This window comes from Camelus bactrianus, chromosome 29 (assembly GCF_048773025.1).
Source record: "Camelus bactrianus isolate YW-2024 breed Bactrian camel chromosome 29, ASM4877302v1, whole genome shotgun sequence".
NCBI classification, from domain to species: Eukaryota; Metazoa; Chordata; class Mammalia; order Artiodactyla; family Camelidae; genus Camelus; species Camelus bactrianus.
The window spans coordinates 10,820,526-10,840,299 of NC_133567.1; the positions used below are offsets into that span (position 1 = coordinate 10,820,526).

The 19,774-nt window shown below is 36.2% G+C and overlaps 1 protein-coding gene across 3 annotated transcripts; it reads right to left on the reverse strand.

Annotated features, from left to right (window-relative positions):
- Window positions 1-4,559: 4,559 nt before the first annotated feature.
- On the reverse strand, window positions 4,560-19,355 carry COPS5 (COP9 signalosome subunit 5). Of its 3 annotated transcripts, none has more exons than XM_045507103.2 (8): window positions 19,088-19,355; window positions 16,441-16,675; window positions 15,416-15,544; window positions 14,789-14,854; window positions 14,159-14,244; window positions 9,664-9,775; window positions 6,470-6,618; window positions 4,560-4,798 (listed from the first exon to the last, which is right to left on the reverse strand). In XM_045507103.2, the coding sequence occupies exons 2-8, from the start codon at window positions 16,624-16,626 to the stop codon at window positions 4,714-4,716; spliced, it is 813 nt and encodes a 270-aa protein (XP_045363059.1). In that variant the 5' UTR covers window positions 16,627-16,675; window positions 19,088-19,355; the 3' UTR covers window positions 4,560-4,713. The 3 variants fall into 3 exon arrangements, with proteins under 3 accessions (XP_045363059.1, XP_010968931.1, XP_045363060.1); XM_010970629.3 differs by having other exon boundaries at window positions 18,894-19,353; XM_045507104.2 differs by lacking the exon at window positions 19,088-19,355 and adding an exon at window positions 18,886-19,025.
- Between the last annotated feature and the right edge of the window lie 419 nt (window positions 19,356-19,774).

Below are 19,774 nucleotides of genomic sequence, written 5' to 3' on the forward strand. Positions count from 1 at the left end.
AAGTTTATTCAAATAAAAAATTGAGGTACAGTTGGTTACTGTACTTCAATTTAAAAAATTATACTTCAATTTAAAAAAAGAAATTAAAACATAATTATAAATTGAGAAGGGAGTATAAAGTAACAACTTCTAGGAACAAAAATGAATCATGTAAATAAAACATTTATTTGGAGATGAGCTTATACCAGCAAGTTTTTAGGAAGGTAAATAGTTTAAAGTTATGGCTTGTGATGTTAAACATATTCATAGTTATGTGATAGGTATTTATAATCCTCTTAAAAATCTAACATAAAGGTCACAGAGCTCTATTCTTGATGCATTCATCTCTTAGGTTATGAAAAGTACAACTGTAGTTCATCAAAATGTGCCCCAAGGCACAATACCATTTTACTCAGTCATTAGAAAGTTTAGCATAATTGCTTAGTATAATCCAAAGAAAATATGAGTACCGACATCAGGGACTCTCCAATTTGTTAGGCAATTGTTCCATAATTTTTGGCACCAGGATAATCCACATGTTGAAAAAGCAATTAATCATTGGTGTTAGTTATCAAGCTGTGATTTTAGCTGTTTCCTCCCAAATTTGACCTGAAGTGACAGAGTTCCTTATTTTATTTTTATAATATTCTGATTCCTGAGATCAAAAGTTTAAATACGCCAATCTGGTTACAGTTGACCTGAGTTTTGTGTTACTAGTTTCCTAAAGTAAGTAGATCATAACTTTATATTTACAAAGATAAATGGCATTTCTTCCAGTAATATTTGGATAAAAGGTTTAGAAATTTGTAGAAACTTACAGACTGATTACCTCAGAACAAATTACTTGAAGTCCTTAAATTAGCATTTGGCTCCAAGAAGGTAAATGTATTTGATGTTAAAAGTTATATTGAAAATAGACCATAATGAGAGAACACACAATTAGATTTTCAATTTTCTAACTAACAAATGCAATGACATAAACACATCAATTATTAAACAATGAATGAAATAATTACCCCATCATAATTTGAACATGATCAACTTTTACTTATATCATATGGATGAGCAAAAATAAGAGGCATCATTCTATGTAGTATGCTTCTCTCTTAAAAAAAATAAACTAAAAAACAAAAAACCACATTGCTCACCCATGTGTGTGTGTTTGGAGTTTATAGTTAAAACAACCCAGAAATTTAGAAAGAAACCTTGGAAACTCAGCAGTCTATGTTCAGTTCAGATTAGTCAGCTACATGTGGATACAGTGCAGGCTTAGCAATATAAATGAACTCTTCTCTGCATGCATGACTTATGCATCTGTACCTCATCACTCACAGAACAGTTTTTGGAAAGTCTGAACCTCTGCAGTATGCAGCACTCCAACTCCCAAACAGTTCCTCCGATTCATTGTAAAGTTACTTATGCTCCTGCTCTTCTGTGTTTATTTTCAAGTGGCTGTACTATAGGGTAGTTTATTATTCTATTGTGCAATGCAGTGATTTTTCAAAATCCTGAATACCAGGTCGTCACACTAATTTGTGACGACAATCTTCAGACTTGATCCCTCAAATGGAGCATGTGATGTTTGGTCTCAGAGCTTATTTTCCAGTTTCAGAAACAATGGAGCACAAATGATTTCTCTGCCCCTGTTGGCTCTCTGTTCTTGGCAGTACTACTGATTTCAAAATAACTTGTGTGGTGTCTTAGCATTAATCAATGAATAAAGTGTGTAGAAAGGAGTACTCATATAACTGGACAGTGTAACCTAAAAGTGGTACTAAATGCATACATTCTCAACTATATATATATATAGAGAGAGAGAAGTTAATGTTGAATTGTTTGGAACTAGGACCTTAAAACAATCTGGAAAATTTGGAACACCCTTGATTCTGGGATCTCACTGTATCCTTAACTGGTCCCAATCCCTATTCCGTATGCATTGACTTCTTTCCATCTCTGCTCCAGTCTGTGCTTCTGGCTCCAGTTTTATTACTTGGACATTGGGATTTAGTTTTTGATGATGACTGACATTTCCTGTATATTATCACCAAAGAACTTGAGAAATTATCTCTGAAAAAATTTGAAGCTGAACAAAAAACAGACTTCACTTAGAAAACGGCCTTTTTAGCTCCTGAATAGCTCAAGGCTGTAAGATAATATTCTGCTGGAAAAGGCAACCCCAATTCATGATTTAGTTTCTGAATAATGGCTGAAAATTGAACCTTGATTTACTAAAAATCTCAATATTATGAATTGGAGCACTTATACCAAAAGCAATCATGACAATATATTAACATTTAATATACTTTAGAAATATTTGTAAAGGAGCTTGCTTTTAATAAAGTTACTGCATATATAGTATAATGCAAATGCTCTTTTCTGGGGCTATTTTTGCCTGGGCTGGACCATTGAGCAGAGGGGAGGGACATTGTTGTCCCTGTAGTATCCATTTAGCCTTAGTGTGTAGCAGTCATGCATTTTGGGTGTCATTGGCCCCACTCCCAGCTCCAGGAGTTGCCCTTAATTGGTCTACACCAGTCACTATATATATATATAATCCCAGGGTTGGGCTCATGACCCCAAGTTAGACCTATCAGAGTGAAATCAGAACCTTATTTTGAAAATTGTGAGTAGCTTTTCCCTGTAACTGGATGGTGTGGTGTGCAGCTATTTCGGAGGGATCCAACTTGAGGTTTACATCAACATGTGGAGGGCAGAGCTGAGAACCATTACAGGAAGCCTAATCCAACTATACCTAAGCCAAGTATGATTTTGGACTCTGAAGTTAGGTCAGCCAACAGTTGTTTTTAATTGTTTAAATTTGTTGTCCTTCTTGTTGTTACTGCAACCAAGGCATCATAACTGACATACTGAGTCCAATGATGTTAGGACTGACAAGTCTTTTTCTGGCAGTTCCGTCAGTTATTAGCATAGGCATTTCCATCACACCAAGAATGCAATTGATTAGCTCACCAATGTCAGATTAAACATGGGTAGCAGTATTCATGTCTTGGAATGAAAACTCCTAGTATGTTTTCATGGTGACTTCAGTGACTCCTTACTCTTTCATGTTAAAACCTTAACCATTCAGCCATGTCTGAGAAACCTCAAGGAGTTTGTCATTGTTCCTAATTGAATGGCTCCGTATGTGTTGGTGTTGCTGAAGGGTGTGGCAGTAAATACAGATTTTGGCTGCTCATTGGGGACAGTCATTTTTTAAGAATGGAGGTCTTTTTTTTTAATGGCCTAAAAATGGAGGTCAGCCATCTAAATGAGCCATCTCAAACTGGGATGCCTGCTTTTATTTAAAAGGATATAAAGTGAGATAAAAAATAGTTCATTATCAACTGAGAAAGTATTTGGATACAATGTTAATTGGCTTCCTTATCTTACCAAAGAACACCTCATTGGTAAAAATAATAAAATTTTAGGCTTTGTTTTCCTTGTCTTCAGGACAGCATGTGAAGTCACTCATAAAGTAATTCTTTTAACTTTTCTTACCTCTCTGCTCTTGTGGTCTCCTCCTCCTCTGACCATTCTTAAATTTGATGTTTGCCATGGTTCATCTTGGGCCCTCTTCTCACTCTTGGACAGATCATCTCATCTGATCTCACCAGCCCTTGCCCACAACTTTCTTAACCAGAGTGCTCTTAGAAACATTTAGTACATTTCTGTTGTTTAAAACTCTTTAACTCCTTATTGCTGTTAGGATAAAGCCCAAAAGGCCCCTGCAGGATCTATGCTCATCCTGCCCACTAAAGTGGTCTCTTCTCACTCCTGAAGTCCTACTTGACACTCTTAAGTCTAACTGAAATCTCAAGTTTTTGCAGGTTCTAGGTTCTTGCTCTCTGCTTTAGGCCTTCCACACATTGCTGTTCTCTATGCCTATAAAAGTAATTGCCTCCCCATTATGCTTTTTCTGGCTAGTCTTTCTATCTTTCAAATTTCAGCTTAATGTCAGGTCACTTCCTTCAGGAAGCCTACCTGGGTAACTCTTCTCTGGGGTAAGTGTTCCTCTTGAGTGTTTCCCAGCACACTTATTTCCCCCTTCGTAGCAGTATACTGAGATTCTTGTTAACTTAGCTTTTTCCTTCATTGTAAGTTCTGTGAGGACAGTGGCCAGGTCTATCTTGTTCAGAATATCCCCAGAGAGTAAAACTGGGCTGGTTCAGTAAAGGTATTTGGTGAATATCTGAATGACTAGATACCTTGTGGCAGGCTCTGTCTGAAATAGGGTATTTGATTTTCATGAAAATAAGTTATGGTGTGATTTGGTTAATGTTTCATAGGAATATAAAATATTATATTAAATTGTATTTTTACCAATAGATTGTTCAAAAGAAGGTTTAGGCAAATTGAAAAGTGGCTCTTACAGTATGGCAAGTGAAATGATGACATCTTTTGACTGATTTAGATAGGCAAGAATTCTTTAAAAAGGGAAAGGTTCTAATAAATATTTATTTCCCTCATTTTTTTTTCACATTTTATTTTATTATTATTTTTTTAATTTCCCTCATATTTAAGAACATTAAAGGATACTAGAAAAATAATGTAACCCCTCCCACAAAACAATGAAGGAACAATTTCATTTTAAAGAATTTTATTATAGGATGTTAATATTCAGGACACTTCAGAGCACCTTATTCTTCTAATTAGATTTTTGGTAACTGGTTTTAAACTGTTATTTGAGTATTTTCTCATACTGGCTTTCAGGCAAAAATACTACTTAGTGATTGTTTAAGAGATGTTAATTTGATTAAACAGTTTATCCTTAATAACCTGAGACATCAATCCATGGATAGCTTCTATGGTAGTTTTACAGCTGGAAAGAAAAAACACATCACATAATATCATAAGAACTGAAAACTGTTTCAAACGTGCAAGTCCCCTCCCCCTCATTTCCATCCTTTGCACCCCCAATAATGATTTTTGGTTCTATTCATACTCCCCAAACCACACCAATTTATAGTTTATGCTAAAGTTTACTATTGTAACTTTCAGCCTCCTACATTTCTTTTGACCATTTCACTACTTACTAGCATCTTCACAAGAGAATGACAATGTAAAATTTGATATAATTCATAATAGTTAATTTTGTTACTTGTCACAAGGTTTGGGAAAAGTTATGTTTTAGAAGGTTACTGAAGTTGTGTATAATTCAGAATTATAGATGAATTCCAATATTACATTAAAATCTGCTATTCCTTATTGTTCATTACTTAGAATAATTTTAAAAATCTTACGCTTTTTTTCCCTGAAATAATCACAAACACCCTTCAAACAATTCAAAGTCAAAATTAGGCTAGTGAGTGAAGGACTTTGATTTTAGAATTGATAAAGGAAAAACAAAACAAAACAAAAAAATGATAAAAACCCTACCAATATTCAGAAGAGATGCAATTCTTGTAAAGTTACCCCAAAAAAGGAAAATTCTGCTTTTGTATTACTACTTTTAGCCTTCCTACTTCTCTTCTTATATAACTACACATTCCCACAGTGAAATTTTTTGCTTCATAAGAAACTGAGATGTAAAGGCAGATAAAATTATAAATCAGACATACAAAGACAGATGAGCAAAATGACACACTTAGAGCAAGTATCAAAAGTAAGACCTGCTGTCAAATAAAAATTTAATTCTTATTCAGGCTACTAGCCCTGTGCCTTTTAAAAACCCACGGAGAAGAAAGGAATGAGATAATTCTAACTCAGCATAGCTGCTACTCCTAATACACTTCACCTTCCCTTCTCTCTCCTCTTTCCTAGTCTAGTTTTCCTTCACGTGGATACCAAGGTATCTGTTTACATAGATGTCCACATAGTTTTCCCTTCCTCTTTACCTCTATCACATTCAAATGCAAATTTTTGTGAAAGTAAATGTTATTTAGTAGTCTTCCCAATCCTGTGTGCATCTGAAGGACCACGTAATTATTTCATAAGTTATCAGAGAATGTATTCCAAGTTTGTTCCTAAAAATTCTTGGTAGTGAAATTTGAGATACTAAATTACTGTATAGTGTAAAGGATTTTTAGTATAAATGATTATTTCAGACAAATACTTTAAGAGAGATACAACTATTTCTCTGATATTTAGGGGTTTAAAACTTTATAAAAATTTGAAATTGGTTAATTTAAGAAATCCTAATTTAATCCTCCTAAAGATGACTAAGTCAGAGTAGATTAGGACATCCTTTTGAATTCTTTTTTTTTTTAAAAGATCCAGCAGTGGACCTGTTTTGTTAGTTATACTTTCTAGCTGAACCTAGAAAAGGTGATGAAAATTTTCATATTACCTAGACCTTTAAGCATTTAATATTCTTACCTAATATGCCCTAAATTTTCAAAGTTAAAACTTGCATTTGACAACTCTTAAAGGTCCAAAGAAGTAATATTCAGATACCACCTAAGTTATAAGTAAATTGAACTATATGGAATTTGAATCCTGTTATTTGCAAATCTTGAAAGAAAAAGAGGAGCAGGAATAGGTTTGTTCTCACCTGTCTCGCGTAGCTTTGGCAAGTTTGTCTTCTGATTTTCGGTCATGTGTTTCTAAACCCAACATGAAACTCCCCCGTCCCAGCTGGGCTTCTGACTGTTCTAATTTTTCAGACAGATCAAAGACCTGACCAGTGGTATAGTCTGCATTCTGTGGGGAAAATGATATTATGTCAATATACAAAGTCTATCACTTGAAAAATATACATGTATGTAGATTCTCTTCTGTATAGAACATTTCATTTACAAAGTTCCACTATGAAATCTAAGTGGACAGTCAGTGAAGAAGTCAAATTGTACTTGTAAAGACTGATTCCAAAGCTCAGGCAATTCAAGTGTAGAGTTTTTCCCCTTTTATAATTTCAAGATTAAATTTGGAATTTTTCTTTCTGACTGCTTAAATCTAATATTTGTTATTATGAGAGGCTTTGAAGTACACAGATCTGAGTCCAGGTTCTGGCCCTGCTGTAGATTAGGTGGGAGGCCTTGGGAGAACTCCTTTACTTTTCTGAGCCTTCAAGTCTTCTTGTGAAAATGGGGGAGGAAGGTGATACTTTCTACCTTAAAGCTATTCTGAAGATTAAATTAAGTAATGTATATAAAGTTCTTAGGACTGTCCATGGCACCCGGTAAAGGGTTAATAATTGTTAGCTAATTTTGTTATTTTTTGTTGTTGAACTCCTAGAATTAGTATTTATGACAATATTTAAAATATTATATTTGTTTTAGCTTTTCTGATTATAAAACTAAGTTATATACAAAATTTGGAACATGTAGAATATAAAGAAAAAAGGAAATACCTAGAACCCCTCCACTTAGCGATAACTAAAGTTATACTTTGGAGCATTTCTATATGCTCACACACACACTCACATGTAGTAAGCTGGAACATGATATATACTGTTAATATTTCATACATTTAAAAGAATTTTAATAATTACATATGTACACTTAACTGTAATATTTTAAAAAGATTTTTATGGATCTTTACGTTATTCTATTTGCAGTTTATAAGACTGTACAGGAAATATATTTCGACTACAAGACACTTTAAAAAAGTTATTTGCTGTCATCATAGTTACTACAAAGAGCCCTTTAAAATGCTACCGATGACTTTACAAACTCGGGATATTTTTAAACGATGCAATTATATTCACTTTGTCTGAATCTACATGGTTTAGGTCACCAATACATTCCCTCCCAACAGATTTGGAGACAACCCTAAGGTTTGTAGACCACTTCGCATTTGGAAGATTTAGCTCAAGCTGTAAAAATGTAAGATGGGAGAAACAGTCATACTATTAAAATGGGAAAAAAAAACCAGTTACAGTTCAAACACACAGAGAATTAACATAAATCAGAAAATAACTTTTTTTCTGGTAGCTTTTAGATTACATGCCTTAGCTGGGGAAAGAGATGAAATGAACATGTATTTATATATTTTTTCTTAAAATGCTGCAATGTACTAGGTATAGAATCACAAAAAGAGGAAATATAATTTGACATTTTCTTTATTATTGTCTTCAATATATGCAGTGCTGGAATACAGGGACAGCCATAGGTTGAGTAAGTAGAGCTGTACATGCTTTTATACGAAAGTCAAGACTGCTCTGGTCTTAAGTCCTCCCCTTGCCACCATGTGTTACTTCTGGCTGCTATTAGTAAACTTGCCTCTAAGGAACTACCACATATAAGGCATTTAGCAGTGTCTGATACATAGAAAGCATTTAATAAATGTTTGCTATTATGATCATTCACCTTCCTTCTAATTTGCTACTTTTGACTGTTGAGGATAAGAAATAGGAACAGAAAGCTTGTCAGAACTGTATTTAAAATCATAGTAAATATGCTCAAGTGAGGTCTTTTCCCATGAATACAATGACCCAAAGAAACAAAAAAATAATTTATTGAGGCTTTATTGTATGCCAAGCACTTTGCTAACTGTTTAATTTATAGAGTATTTCATGTAATTCTCAGTGTACTTAACAATGTAGGTACTATTATCATTGAGCCCAAGAAAGACTCAGTCACATTAAGTTAAGTTCTGAAGGTCACACACAGCTAGTAAAGGGGCAGGTATTTCTGAACTGAGTTTATTTTATTCTAAATTTTGTGGTTCTAACCACTATACTATACTGCTGTACTATATAAAGTGACTTACTTAAAAAAAAAAAGGTAAAACAAAATAAAAAAACGGTTCCTTGCTAAGCTCTAGATAGAAGCTTGTTAAATAAATATCCTTCTAAATGTTAGAATCATTGCCTTTTTTCCTTCCCACCTGTTCAGCTTTAAGGTAGTGATATTCTGATTTCCTTCTGCGGACATTCTTAGTCCACATGCTCCTGAAGGAGTTTCTTCTACCCCAGCCCAGCACTGAAGCTCTTGCCCTGGCCCATTGTGTGTGTGTGTGTGTGTGTGTGTGTGTGTGTGTGTGTGTGTGTGTGTGTGTGTGTGTGTGTGTGTGTGTGTGTGTGTGTGTGTGTGTGTGTGTGTGCGCGTGTGTGTGTGTGTGCGTGTGTGCGTGTGTGTGTGTGTGCGTGTGTGCGTGTGTGCGTGTGCGTGCGTGCGTGTGTGCGCGTGTGTGCGCGTGTGTGTGTGTGTGTGCGCGTGCGTGCGCGTGTGCGCGTGCGCGCCCGCGCCTGGAAACATGCAGGCAGGCAGGTAGGTAGGTAGGCGTGTGTGTGTGCGTGCGTGCGTGCGTGCCTGTGTGTATGAAGTTTGAAACTTAAGCTAACTGACCTGAAATTAAAGCTGACAGAGAAAGACTGAGACCTCATAATATTGTTTGCATGCAAACTTAGGCTGTGGCTGAAGTAAGCCCTACTCCTGGACTTTTCAGTTTACAGGATTCTCTTTTCTGTTTAAGCCAGTTTGGTTGGGTCTCTTGTCACTTGTAATCAGAGTCCTACCTGAGACACACAACAAAAAACATTACCTATATTTTTCTCTCTCTAAGTCTGTTTAAGGCAGGGGCAGATATTACCCTCATCTGGCCACTGTATTTGTCATCTAGACTTGGTCTCATTGGTATATGACACAGATTTTGGCTTGGCCTAGTACCCCAATCCACCTCTGGTTATGTAGTCTATGACCCCACCTGCTACCTTGGCCAGAGCAGATATAGCCTTTCCATAAAAAAGGAACTTATATAGATTAGATAAAATTCAAACACATTTCTTGCAAGCACAGTACTTACAGTAAGCAAGCTAGAGGAACTCAGCGTATTCACCCAGTATTTATTCCACAAAAGCTCAAGCAATTTGCGATCCAAAGAAGATTTGAAATATGAGACTTCTAAGGCATAATATCTATGAAACAAAAGCACATATTTAGTAGGTAAAAAAAATTCAACAGCATCATATAAAAGTTAAATATAAGTGAATTACATTTAAATCCAAATAGTCATGTTTTAATTTTTAGTCCAATAGAACAATAGGTAAACATGGTTTCCTTACTCTTCAGGGGTGTAGTTTCAAATCTTCCATTAACTATAAACAATCTTGTGTTACATTTCTTCCCTCTGTAGAGTCCAGTAATTCCTAAGGAGTTATCAAGAACTAATCAAAACTTCTCAGTGATACATGTTTATCCATGTCATTGAGTTCATAAATTCCAGCCAATAGCACATAAACTTAATGAACTGCCTCTCTAGGGTCTACTGTAACTTTTGTTAGGCTTTTAAAAATACTGAAAATGACACGTTGATTCCCCATTCCTCACTTTCTAATCCCAATTAGGGCCTACTGCTTTTTGGAAAAGTAAACTTCAAAATAGGTCCTTAAAGCATGAAAAATAATTTCTGCTTCCAAAGGTGCCTAATTTATAATAAGGGGTAGCAAGAAAAATTTGGTTAAATGTATGAAAAACATATATATTTTTTAAAGTAATAAATATTTGAATATCTCACTATGTTCTGTAAATCAATGGATACAAAGAAACACAAGGGACTTCTTTACCTTAAGGAGCTTACCATTTTTATGGGAAATTTGGAATGAATCTACAAAAAGTGAAATATTAATGATGTATGTTGAATAACAATAAGTGATGCTATAGTGCACATTTAATCACCCACCAATTAAATGGTAGAAATGAGTACTCATGTATAGACAGAACTACCTGAGAAGTCCCAGGACTTAAGAGTAACTCTTGCATGAGTCTACAGTGTGGTTATGTTTAGAGCACGAAGGGCATTACGCAGAGAGCTCTGACTCACAAAAAGGAAAGTCATGAAAGGGCTAATACGTTAACCAGTTTGCCTGGACAGTTTGGCAGTAGCAGAATTATGTGAGGGAAACCTAGAAAGCTATGTTGGGGTCGAGTTGGCAGAGGACATTACAAAAAAGGCTAAGAAATTATCTTCTAGGTACTTGGGACTCATGGAAGGTGTCTGAGCAGGTCAAGGATATAGCCAAAGAAGTGTTTTAGAAAGCTGCCTGTGGTAGAATGTGTTAAAGGAGAGAAAGTGGAGGCAAAGATAACTCAAAGGATGGCGCCGCAGTGGGGCAGATGTAAGGAGAAAAGGCTGACTCAGGTTAGTGATGCAAAAGATAAAGACACATGGATACAACCAAAAAATGCTTGTTGATTCAATTAAAGAGTGAAGAAATTGGAATATGAATTTAAAGACATCAGAATTAAGTAATAGCCTTTTCAATATTAAGATACTCATGCGTATGTGTAGATAAAAAGGACATAGCTAGTGAAATGTAGAAGTGGAATAAAATATTTCTTGAGCACCTATTATGTCCTAGTGCTTTGCATACATTCTCATTTAATCTTCCCCGCAATTATACAAGGAAGGATTTATTATTCCCATTCTACAGACAAAGAAATAGCTCTAGAGAGTAAAGGCCTTGTTCAAAGCCTCACAGAAAGTGGCAGCAAAAGGATGTAAGTTATGTCTGTTACGAAAACTTTAGTCTTTACTGTTACATCCAGAGTGTAGACATTTAAGACATTATTTAAGAAGTGAGGCCCTAGGAGTTGAATGGGTTAGGCATGGGGAAGGGGGGCAGGGGCTCCAGTGGACAGATTAGCTTTAGAAAGGAGGGGTTGTACCTGACAATTTAGAAAAAAGAGGTGAGAGGATGAGCACAGCAGCAGATATTTAGATCTACAGAGGATGGAAAATAAGGGAACTCAAACTTGAGGGTCTAGAATAGACTTTTATGTTTTAAAACTTATGGATCACCTTAATGTAATTACTGTTTTAATTCCATAGGTTGATGCAATGAAATTTTTTGGTCTAATATGTAGTGATTAGCTGCAAATCTCAGTAGCAGAGTTGAAAACAAGAAGAATATTCAAAATTACTCGTGGAGCTAAATCCTCATCTTCTTTACAGGATGTCAATAATAGATACTGCCTAGAACTGAAAATCAAGAAGTAGCACTATCAGCATGCTGTCTGAAGTTATGGGGGTAAATACTTAAATGGAATAACTATCACAGTTTAAGGGACTGTCTCTGGGGAATGGGAAAGGGAACGGTACAAGATTGTTGTTTATTTTATAATAAATTTCATAGAACCATTTGACTCTATAACACTGATAATATACAAGCTAATTTACAAAATAGTTTGTGTCCTATTTTCTCTCTTCAAAGTTAAGTATATTTAATATCTACATTATATTTTATGTTTAAAACAAACTTTGGACTATGATCTGGGGTTTAAGGTAGGAAAGAAAAAAGAAAGGTCAATATAAATTGCAAATAATAGCTCACTGTCAAATAATTTCGGAAATGGCTCTGTAACCAGCCTGCACAAAACCCCTGATCTTTCAACTTGGCACTATGTTTCATTAAAGATTTGAAATAAAAATAAATTAAGCCATTTATTTGCCCTTTGAAAAAGTTTACTCTTTATTTAGGAACTCGTCCTAAGTAAGGAAGTATCTGTGAATATCCTGTAACTGCAGGTTCAAAATTCTAGGCTCTAGCAATGCAGTAGCTAGAAAGCACTACTCCTCTTGGATAGGCTCATATTTCAGGAAAACAGGAAATGCAGGCTTGTTTGGATACAGAAAGCATAGACTGCCTCAGTTTTTTTTTGTTTGTCTCAAAAGTTGCTGCTGCTGGTGAAAAAAGGCAGAGTAGATATTAAAGGTATAAGCTTTTGATACCGTAACTCAATATAAATGAAAAAAAAAGGATTGTTAACTCTGAAAATTGAAGAATCACAGCAAAGGTGTTTCCATGCTTAGAAGCAATTCTCTCAAAGAGAAATGGCTTAAATTCTTTTCAGTAGGACCGATTAAGTGATTTAATCCCAAACCTCTAATTGAAAAATAAAATAGAATCTTTTTTTTCCAGACGTATGTCAGGGATGACTGAAAACCAGAAGTATTTAAAAACTCATTTTTAGAAATTCTGGAATTTTCTAAGAATTTTGAAACAGAAAAATAAGAGCAGTAGTAGCATAGGCGATATGGCGAAAAGGGACACTATATAGTCATTTAGGCCACATTTTTTTTGAGGGGGTGCCCACCCTACTGTGTGCCATACCCCGTTTTAAATGATAGGACAGAGCAGTGAATTGATTCTACCCTCATGAAGTTCACACTCTAACGTGGTCAATAACAAGGAAGCAAAAACACAGCAGATGGTGACAGGTGCTAAGAAGAAAAATAAAGCCTGGAAAGGGAACACTGAGTGACAGGAAGGTGCTATTTTAAATAGCATGACCAATGAACATTCTCTGTTAAGGTATCCTTTAAAGAGACACTCACTGATTAAAATAGTGAGTCACATGGAAATAAGGAATAATGTTCCAGGCAGAGGGACTAGCAAGTGCAAAGGCCCTGAGGCAGGAGCCTGCCTAGTACATCTGACAAACTATAAAAAGGCTACTATGGCTGGAGTGGAGACAGCAAAAGCTCAGTGACAGGAGATAGTGTCAGAGAGGTTTTAGGGGCCAGACTACAAAGGGTTGGTAAGGTAAGGTATGGTTGGTTCATGGTAAGGACTATGGATCTTATTCTTTGTGAGACGGGATGTCACTCTGAGAAGGAGGAACATGATCTGACTTACATTTTGACAGAATCTGTTTGGCTAACAAAAGACCTTTAAGGGGTGAAGGGCAGAAGCAGGAAGACTAGCTAGAAGGCTAGTGCTTTGATTTAGGTTTCAGATGGCTGTGACTTGGGTCAAGGTGATAATTAAGAGAGGTGGCAAGATATATTTAGAAGGTGGAGAAAACTGTCTTCATTGGTTTCTTTACCAATTTAAAAAACTGAGACATAATTCACATACCATAAAATTCACTATTTTAAAGGAATATGCAATTAAGTAGTTTTTAGTATGGCTTCTTTAACTTTTGGAGTGAAAATGTTTAGGAAGAATTTCTACTATGTGGAAGTTGGGTACATTGAGGGCTGCAGAAACGCTAGTGTCAGGCTGGTGCTGAATACTTCCCTTGACTGTTAATTTCATTAATGGGCCAAATACCTTATACATTCATAAAATGTTTATGGTTGTATGAAAGGCAAATAACATGTTAGATTAAAACAATTATTAATAAAAATTGAAACATTATCCTAAATTTTTATAGTTTTACAATTATTTTAAAAGGTATTATGAAATACATTTCATCTGAACTTTTTTTCTCATCTATAAAATTAGGCACTTGGTCTGGATGATCTCTAAGGTTTCTTATGCTTATTTCAGCATCAGATACATTTTAAAATTACTTACTGTTTGCAGTGTACACCAAAGTCTTCTATTTTATTAAGTGGGATAGTCTGGTACTCAGAAGGTCCTTCATCAGGAGGTTTGTAGCCCTAAACAAAAATGAAGAAAATAGAAGATTTAAATAAAACAGAGGAAAAAATGTATGTTTCTCTATGCAGCTTTCTATTTATAGAAACATTAATTTGGGGGAGCCAAATACTGAACAGAAACATTCTAATTAAAAAAAAGTATATTGCTTACACCCTTCCTCAATATCACTGGTGGCTGAAGGCTGGATTTGGCTTACAGATTCATTTTTCTTGTCCTTAGATGCTGTACACTTGTGCTCGTATCTATTCTAGATTGTAGGGAAGGAAGTAGATGTATTTAATTTGTTTCTCTAGTACTTGTCAGAATGCCATGGGCATACAGATAATTATTAACAAATGAAGACTGTTTTTCTAGTAAAATTAACAATATGCAGCACAAATGTACTGTCTTGTGCTAAGGACAATTTGTGGTAGTTTGACTGCCATTTTGAAAATATTAAATTGTTTTAGAACAGAATGAGACACTAACCATAACACACCTCTAAAAGTAAATTAAATATTTGGAATTTAAAAAATTATAGGGGCTTATAATTTTTAAAATTACCTTTGGGTATGTCCTAAAGGCTCCAAGATTCACTTTCCCTGCAGATATTGTTCTTGTTGGGTCAATCTACAAGAAAAGTATATTTAATATCTGCTGATTATAAAATCATTATATACTTCCATTTGTCTAAACATTGTAAGCCTAGAAATACATATGTATGTATAACACTATATGCACACACACAATTAAAATAAACAAATAATAGGGAAAAAATAACCAAATGGAAAAAAATTAAAGTGGTTAAATGTAGAATTCTCATAGTTAATTTAGGGATTAGATCTTATTATTATACTATTTAAAAATACCAGTGGAAGATCTGCCCCACTCTGAGCATAGCAAGAGATGCTCTAGCAATTTCAGACTTAGTCAAATCAGTCAACACTGACCGAATGCCTACTGTGTGCAGGGAACTGAGACACAGGTGCTGTAAACACCCTCATCTTACAGAGTGGGGGAAGGCTGAGTAAGCTGTTCAAAGTTTCAGCTTCAAAGAGGTAGAATTAAGATTCAAACCTAAACAGATTGACACCAGAGCCTTGCTTTTTACCACACAGTTTTTTCCTCTGTATACTTGCTTTAGTAAATCTTCATGAAAAATTAATTAAAACTGGTTGTAAAAATACTTACTACCACTGCTACGAATGGTTCCTGGAACTGCTGATTGAGCATCTGAGTACTAACATCAATCCCAGAAAGCCAGCAGCCATAGCCAGGGTGGCTGTGATACCAGCCAATTGCATTTTCAAGGCGGCCAACCTAACAAATGATGAGAGCAAAGGAGCTTGAGGTTCCTGTTTAATCTTTCAGAGATGCTTGTCATTTACTTGTTTACACAGCCTTATGGTAAAATAACAGTATGCAGAGCAGTCAAAGCATATGCTGCTTTCAGGGAAAAAAAAAAGGGTATTTTAGATAACACATGCCCAAAGCACAAAATAATAATGTACAATAAGGGCATTCAGTTTCCTTCCCACCTCTTTCCCCTCAACTAGTTTCTAAGCCCAGAAGTTACCACTATAGCCAGCTGCTTACATATGTCTTCCAGAAATATTCTTTGCATATATGTAGATTAATAAAAACACACACAATGGCATACCACATATGGCATTCTACAGTTTGCTTTTTCACTTAACAAAATATTCTGGGGTTTGTTTCATATAAATAAATACATAAAGGCTGACTAGCCTTTCATTATATGGATGACTACTTCATTATATTAGATATACCATAATTTAATCAGTTTTATATTCAGGGACATTTAGGTTGTTTCCAAATTTTTGGTTTTAAACACATACAACTAATGTGTCAGAATTTTTTAAAAAATTTAATTGAGATATAATTGACACATATTAATTCAGGTGTACAACATAATGATTTGTTATCTGTATATACTGTGAAATGATCACCACCATAAGTGTAGTTAACAACCATCACCACACAGAGTTACGTATTTTTCTTCTTTTAAGATCTACTCTTGAGTGAGAATTTATTTTAAAAAAATCCATGCTAATCTCATATACATTTTATATAGCAATCGTTGAAAACAAGTTAAGATACAAACTTTAATGTAAAAAGGATAACTTTAAGTTTAGAAAAGTCACAATGAGACTCTTAACTTGCAGTTACCAAATTTTAAGGAACAGCATTTTTACCTGTTTGGCGTTTTCTATGTATGCGGCCATGTACTCATATGCAGCAGCCTGAGCATTTACTCGGGTTTCAGTGCCCTCTACAGGCAAAGCAAAACTGTCCATAATGATCATGGTTTCACCATCCACCTTTCCCAGCATCAAGCCCATCACTTCCAAGTTGCCTCCTGATCTGGCATGCATCACCATTTTCAGTAGAGCCAATGCTGAGATTTTGCAGTACTTAAAGTAATGGTGACTACAAAACAAAAGCATGGTGTAATTAACTTTCTTACATAAGGTACAATTTCAAGACAGTTTTTGCAGAGATTAAGTATTGAAGGAGTTTACACTGGTAGATTGGGGAGAATGTAAAATGTGGGAAATAAAAAGGAAGTATAAAAGGACAGTTTCTGAAGGGGGATGGAAATGATACACATGTAAAAAGACTACGGGGTATTTCCCACTGGGGGAAGGGAAAAGGAGGAAATAGTTTTTTAATATGATACTTAAGTAGAAAGGAAGAAAATATGTGACCAGTTCAATAGACTTCTCCATTAATTTTGGAACCACCAAATCTTGGTTTCTAACTCTGGATGGATGGTTGTGCCTCAGTATTCTCAGCCTCAACCTTCTGGACTAACCATAAAGAATGTGGGCTCTGACATCCATCTACCTAGGTTTGAATCCTTGCACTGCTATGTCCTAGCTGCGGCCTTGAGACAACCACTTAATGTCTGTGCCTGTTTCCTTACCTATAAATAGGGATAGTTCATAGAGTTGTTGTTAGGAAGAAATAAAGTAAATGAAATAATGAGTGCCTGACAATATTAAAACTTTTTAAGTGCTAGCTGTTATTAGCATCATTAACCTATATTTTACAGTACTCTCAAAGAACAGTGTGTTGATGGTTGAGGCTTCTCTGTGGTATCAGCCTCAAAATTGAAAATGTAGCCCTAAAATCTTCAGTTCTACTATGATAACTATTTCAGTTTGTCATCTGTGGTTGTGACTAAACTATTGTTGAATAAAATTACATTTCAGTCTCACTGATGCAGCCCAAGACAGCTAGGATGCATATAATCAAAGACACAGACAGTGAGGCAAGCTGATAGTTTCCAAATATTTAATAGGCTGCATCAACCTAAAATGCACAGTCCTCTGTGGAAATAGGAGATGGCCAGGCAAACTAACCAGTCTGTAATGAATGGTCAGTTAGTGTCTTTGAGAAGCTTTTTAAAGATGTCTGCTCACAGATTTAGATCACAACTGAAAAATATGGAGACCTGGTCTTGGAAGTCAAGATAGAAATTACAATCTTTGCTTCTCTATCTACTGGGAAAAGAAAAGACAGTTATTGTGCTTCTATTACATATGTTCTAGACCATTTTTTATACATGATTTCATCTAATCTTTATGACATCACCAAGAGATAGGTCTTTTTTTCTGTTTTATAAATAAAAAAAGAAGATAAGTAATTTTCCTAGAGTCAGTGACAGTTGTGAGATTTGTTCCTAGGTCTATTGCTCACTTCAGAGTTCACTGCCTCAGTGTAAACATGAAACAAGTTATTCACTATATTTGCTTGTTTTCATATATGCAAAGAAGGAATAAAAATATAGTACTAGTTGTCATGAAGATTGAATGACATATGGGAACTCCTAGCTCAGTAGTAAGTACTCAATAAGCATTGCTGAATCTGAATACTGACAGTTAAAGCTTGCCTTGTAAAAACCGTGAGACAGATGAAGTACGGTTTTTGCTGTTGACCATCCTTTTCCTGTCTATCTCTCCATTAGAGAGACTGAGTAACAGTATCTGCTCTCAGGAAAGGATAAATGCTGAGAATTTATTGCAAAGAATCCTTGACCTGTCATCACTCCCAGGGACACAAGGGTTTTGCTAAGGGGCAAAGGGCCTTAAGCTCTACTGATATAATTTCCAGATTATGTGAAATGGTGGAGTAACATTTTGGAAGACTGAGTAGAGCCTCGTTGTGTTTCTGAAATAATTACCAGCAACCAAAATTAGTTATAGATCTAAAAGTTGGCTCAATTATTTTAGAGACCCTTGGGCTGACTCAATTTCTGAAGATAGCTGTAGTCTTCAGTCTGAGATGAGCTGAAGGTCCCAACAAAGTGTATATCGACAACAGGGTTCAAGGCAGAGTGTGTAGCATATATGACAATACTGGATGTTGAAAAGTGGAAACCCAAATCATGGCCTGTTATTTTCCTCTTCCATTCTCCCGAAACAAACGGGTTAGAGACATAATGGGGAGTCAAGCAAGCCCCTGTGGAGGGGCTTCGCTCTACTTAAGGGGGTAAAAAGGTAAAGGAAAATTTCTCAGCCACTTATTCTTTCTCCTCCCTGCCCATGGTAAGACAAGCTCTATATTCCCTTCACTCCTACTCCCACTACCCCTGGGTCTCCCGCCACCCCTCCCCTCCCCTGCGTTTCGCCAGGGACCTCCTCACTCCTTAGTCCAGGGCTTCGCCGCCAGGATTTCTTGCTGCTGTTTCTTGTCGTATTTGTAGATTTCATCGATACTCTGGGCTTCCTGCATGTTGTTGGCTAATTCCCACGTTTTCTGGGCCATACCACTCCCGGAAGCCGCCATCGCCGAGGAATCGGAGAGGTTGTCGCCTCCACAACCAAGACGCAACTTTACCTCGCTAGGTTTCCGGGTGTGGGCTTCGGACCCACCCCACCACAGGTGCAAACTCGTACTAGACCCCCGAGGCAGCCATGACACCTAGAACCGGAGATGAAGTTGGTTCAGACCATTCGAGGATGGCGGGGGTCCTTCGCGGACGCGACCATATAAACAGCAGTTACACAATAGTTTGAGACAGAGAAATCTTCTTATGGCTGAAATACTATCTTGGGAACATATTATCTTGGAAAATCATCGGTGTGAGTTAGGACAAACACAAGGATCACGTAGGGAATGGTATAGCCTTCCGCACCGGAAGAAGGGCATGTAACGTTATGCCAGGAACTGTAATGACCTTCTTTGTTCATACTGCGCAGGCCCGGCCTCCGCCATATTGAAAACGGGTAAGATCTTAAGCTCGGATGGGTGGGGAAGTTTTTACGCGGCTGTTAGTACTTTGAAGTAAGTTTGCTGAAAGACTTAAAAAAAATAAGGATATCTGTCAAAAAACTGAGATATAACTAGTTCTGGATGCTGGTTTTGAGAGACTAGTAACATGGCATCCTAGTTTACGTCCAGAAGAATCACTGCACATGCGTAAAATCTTACGGTCTCGTGGGGGTTTGGCACTAAGCTGCTCTAGAGGGGTGTTCTCTAGCTTTCAGAGGAGGGTGTGGAAACTCGTGGATGGCTACGGTCATG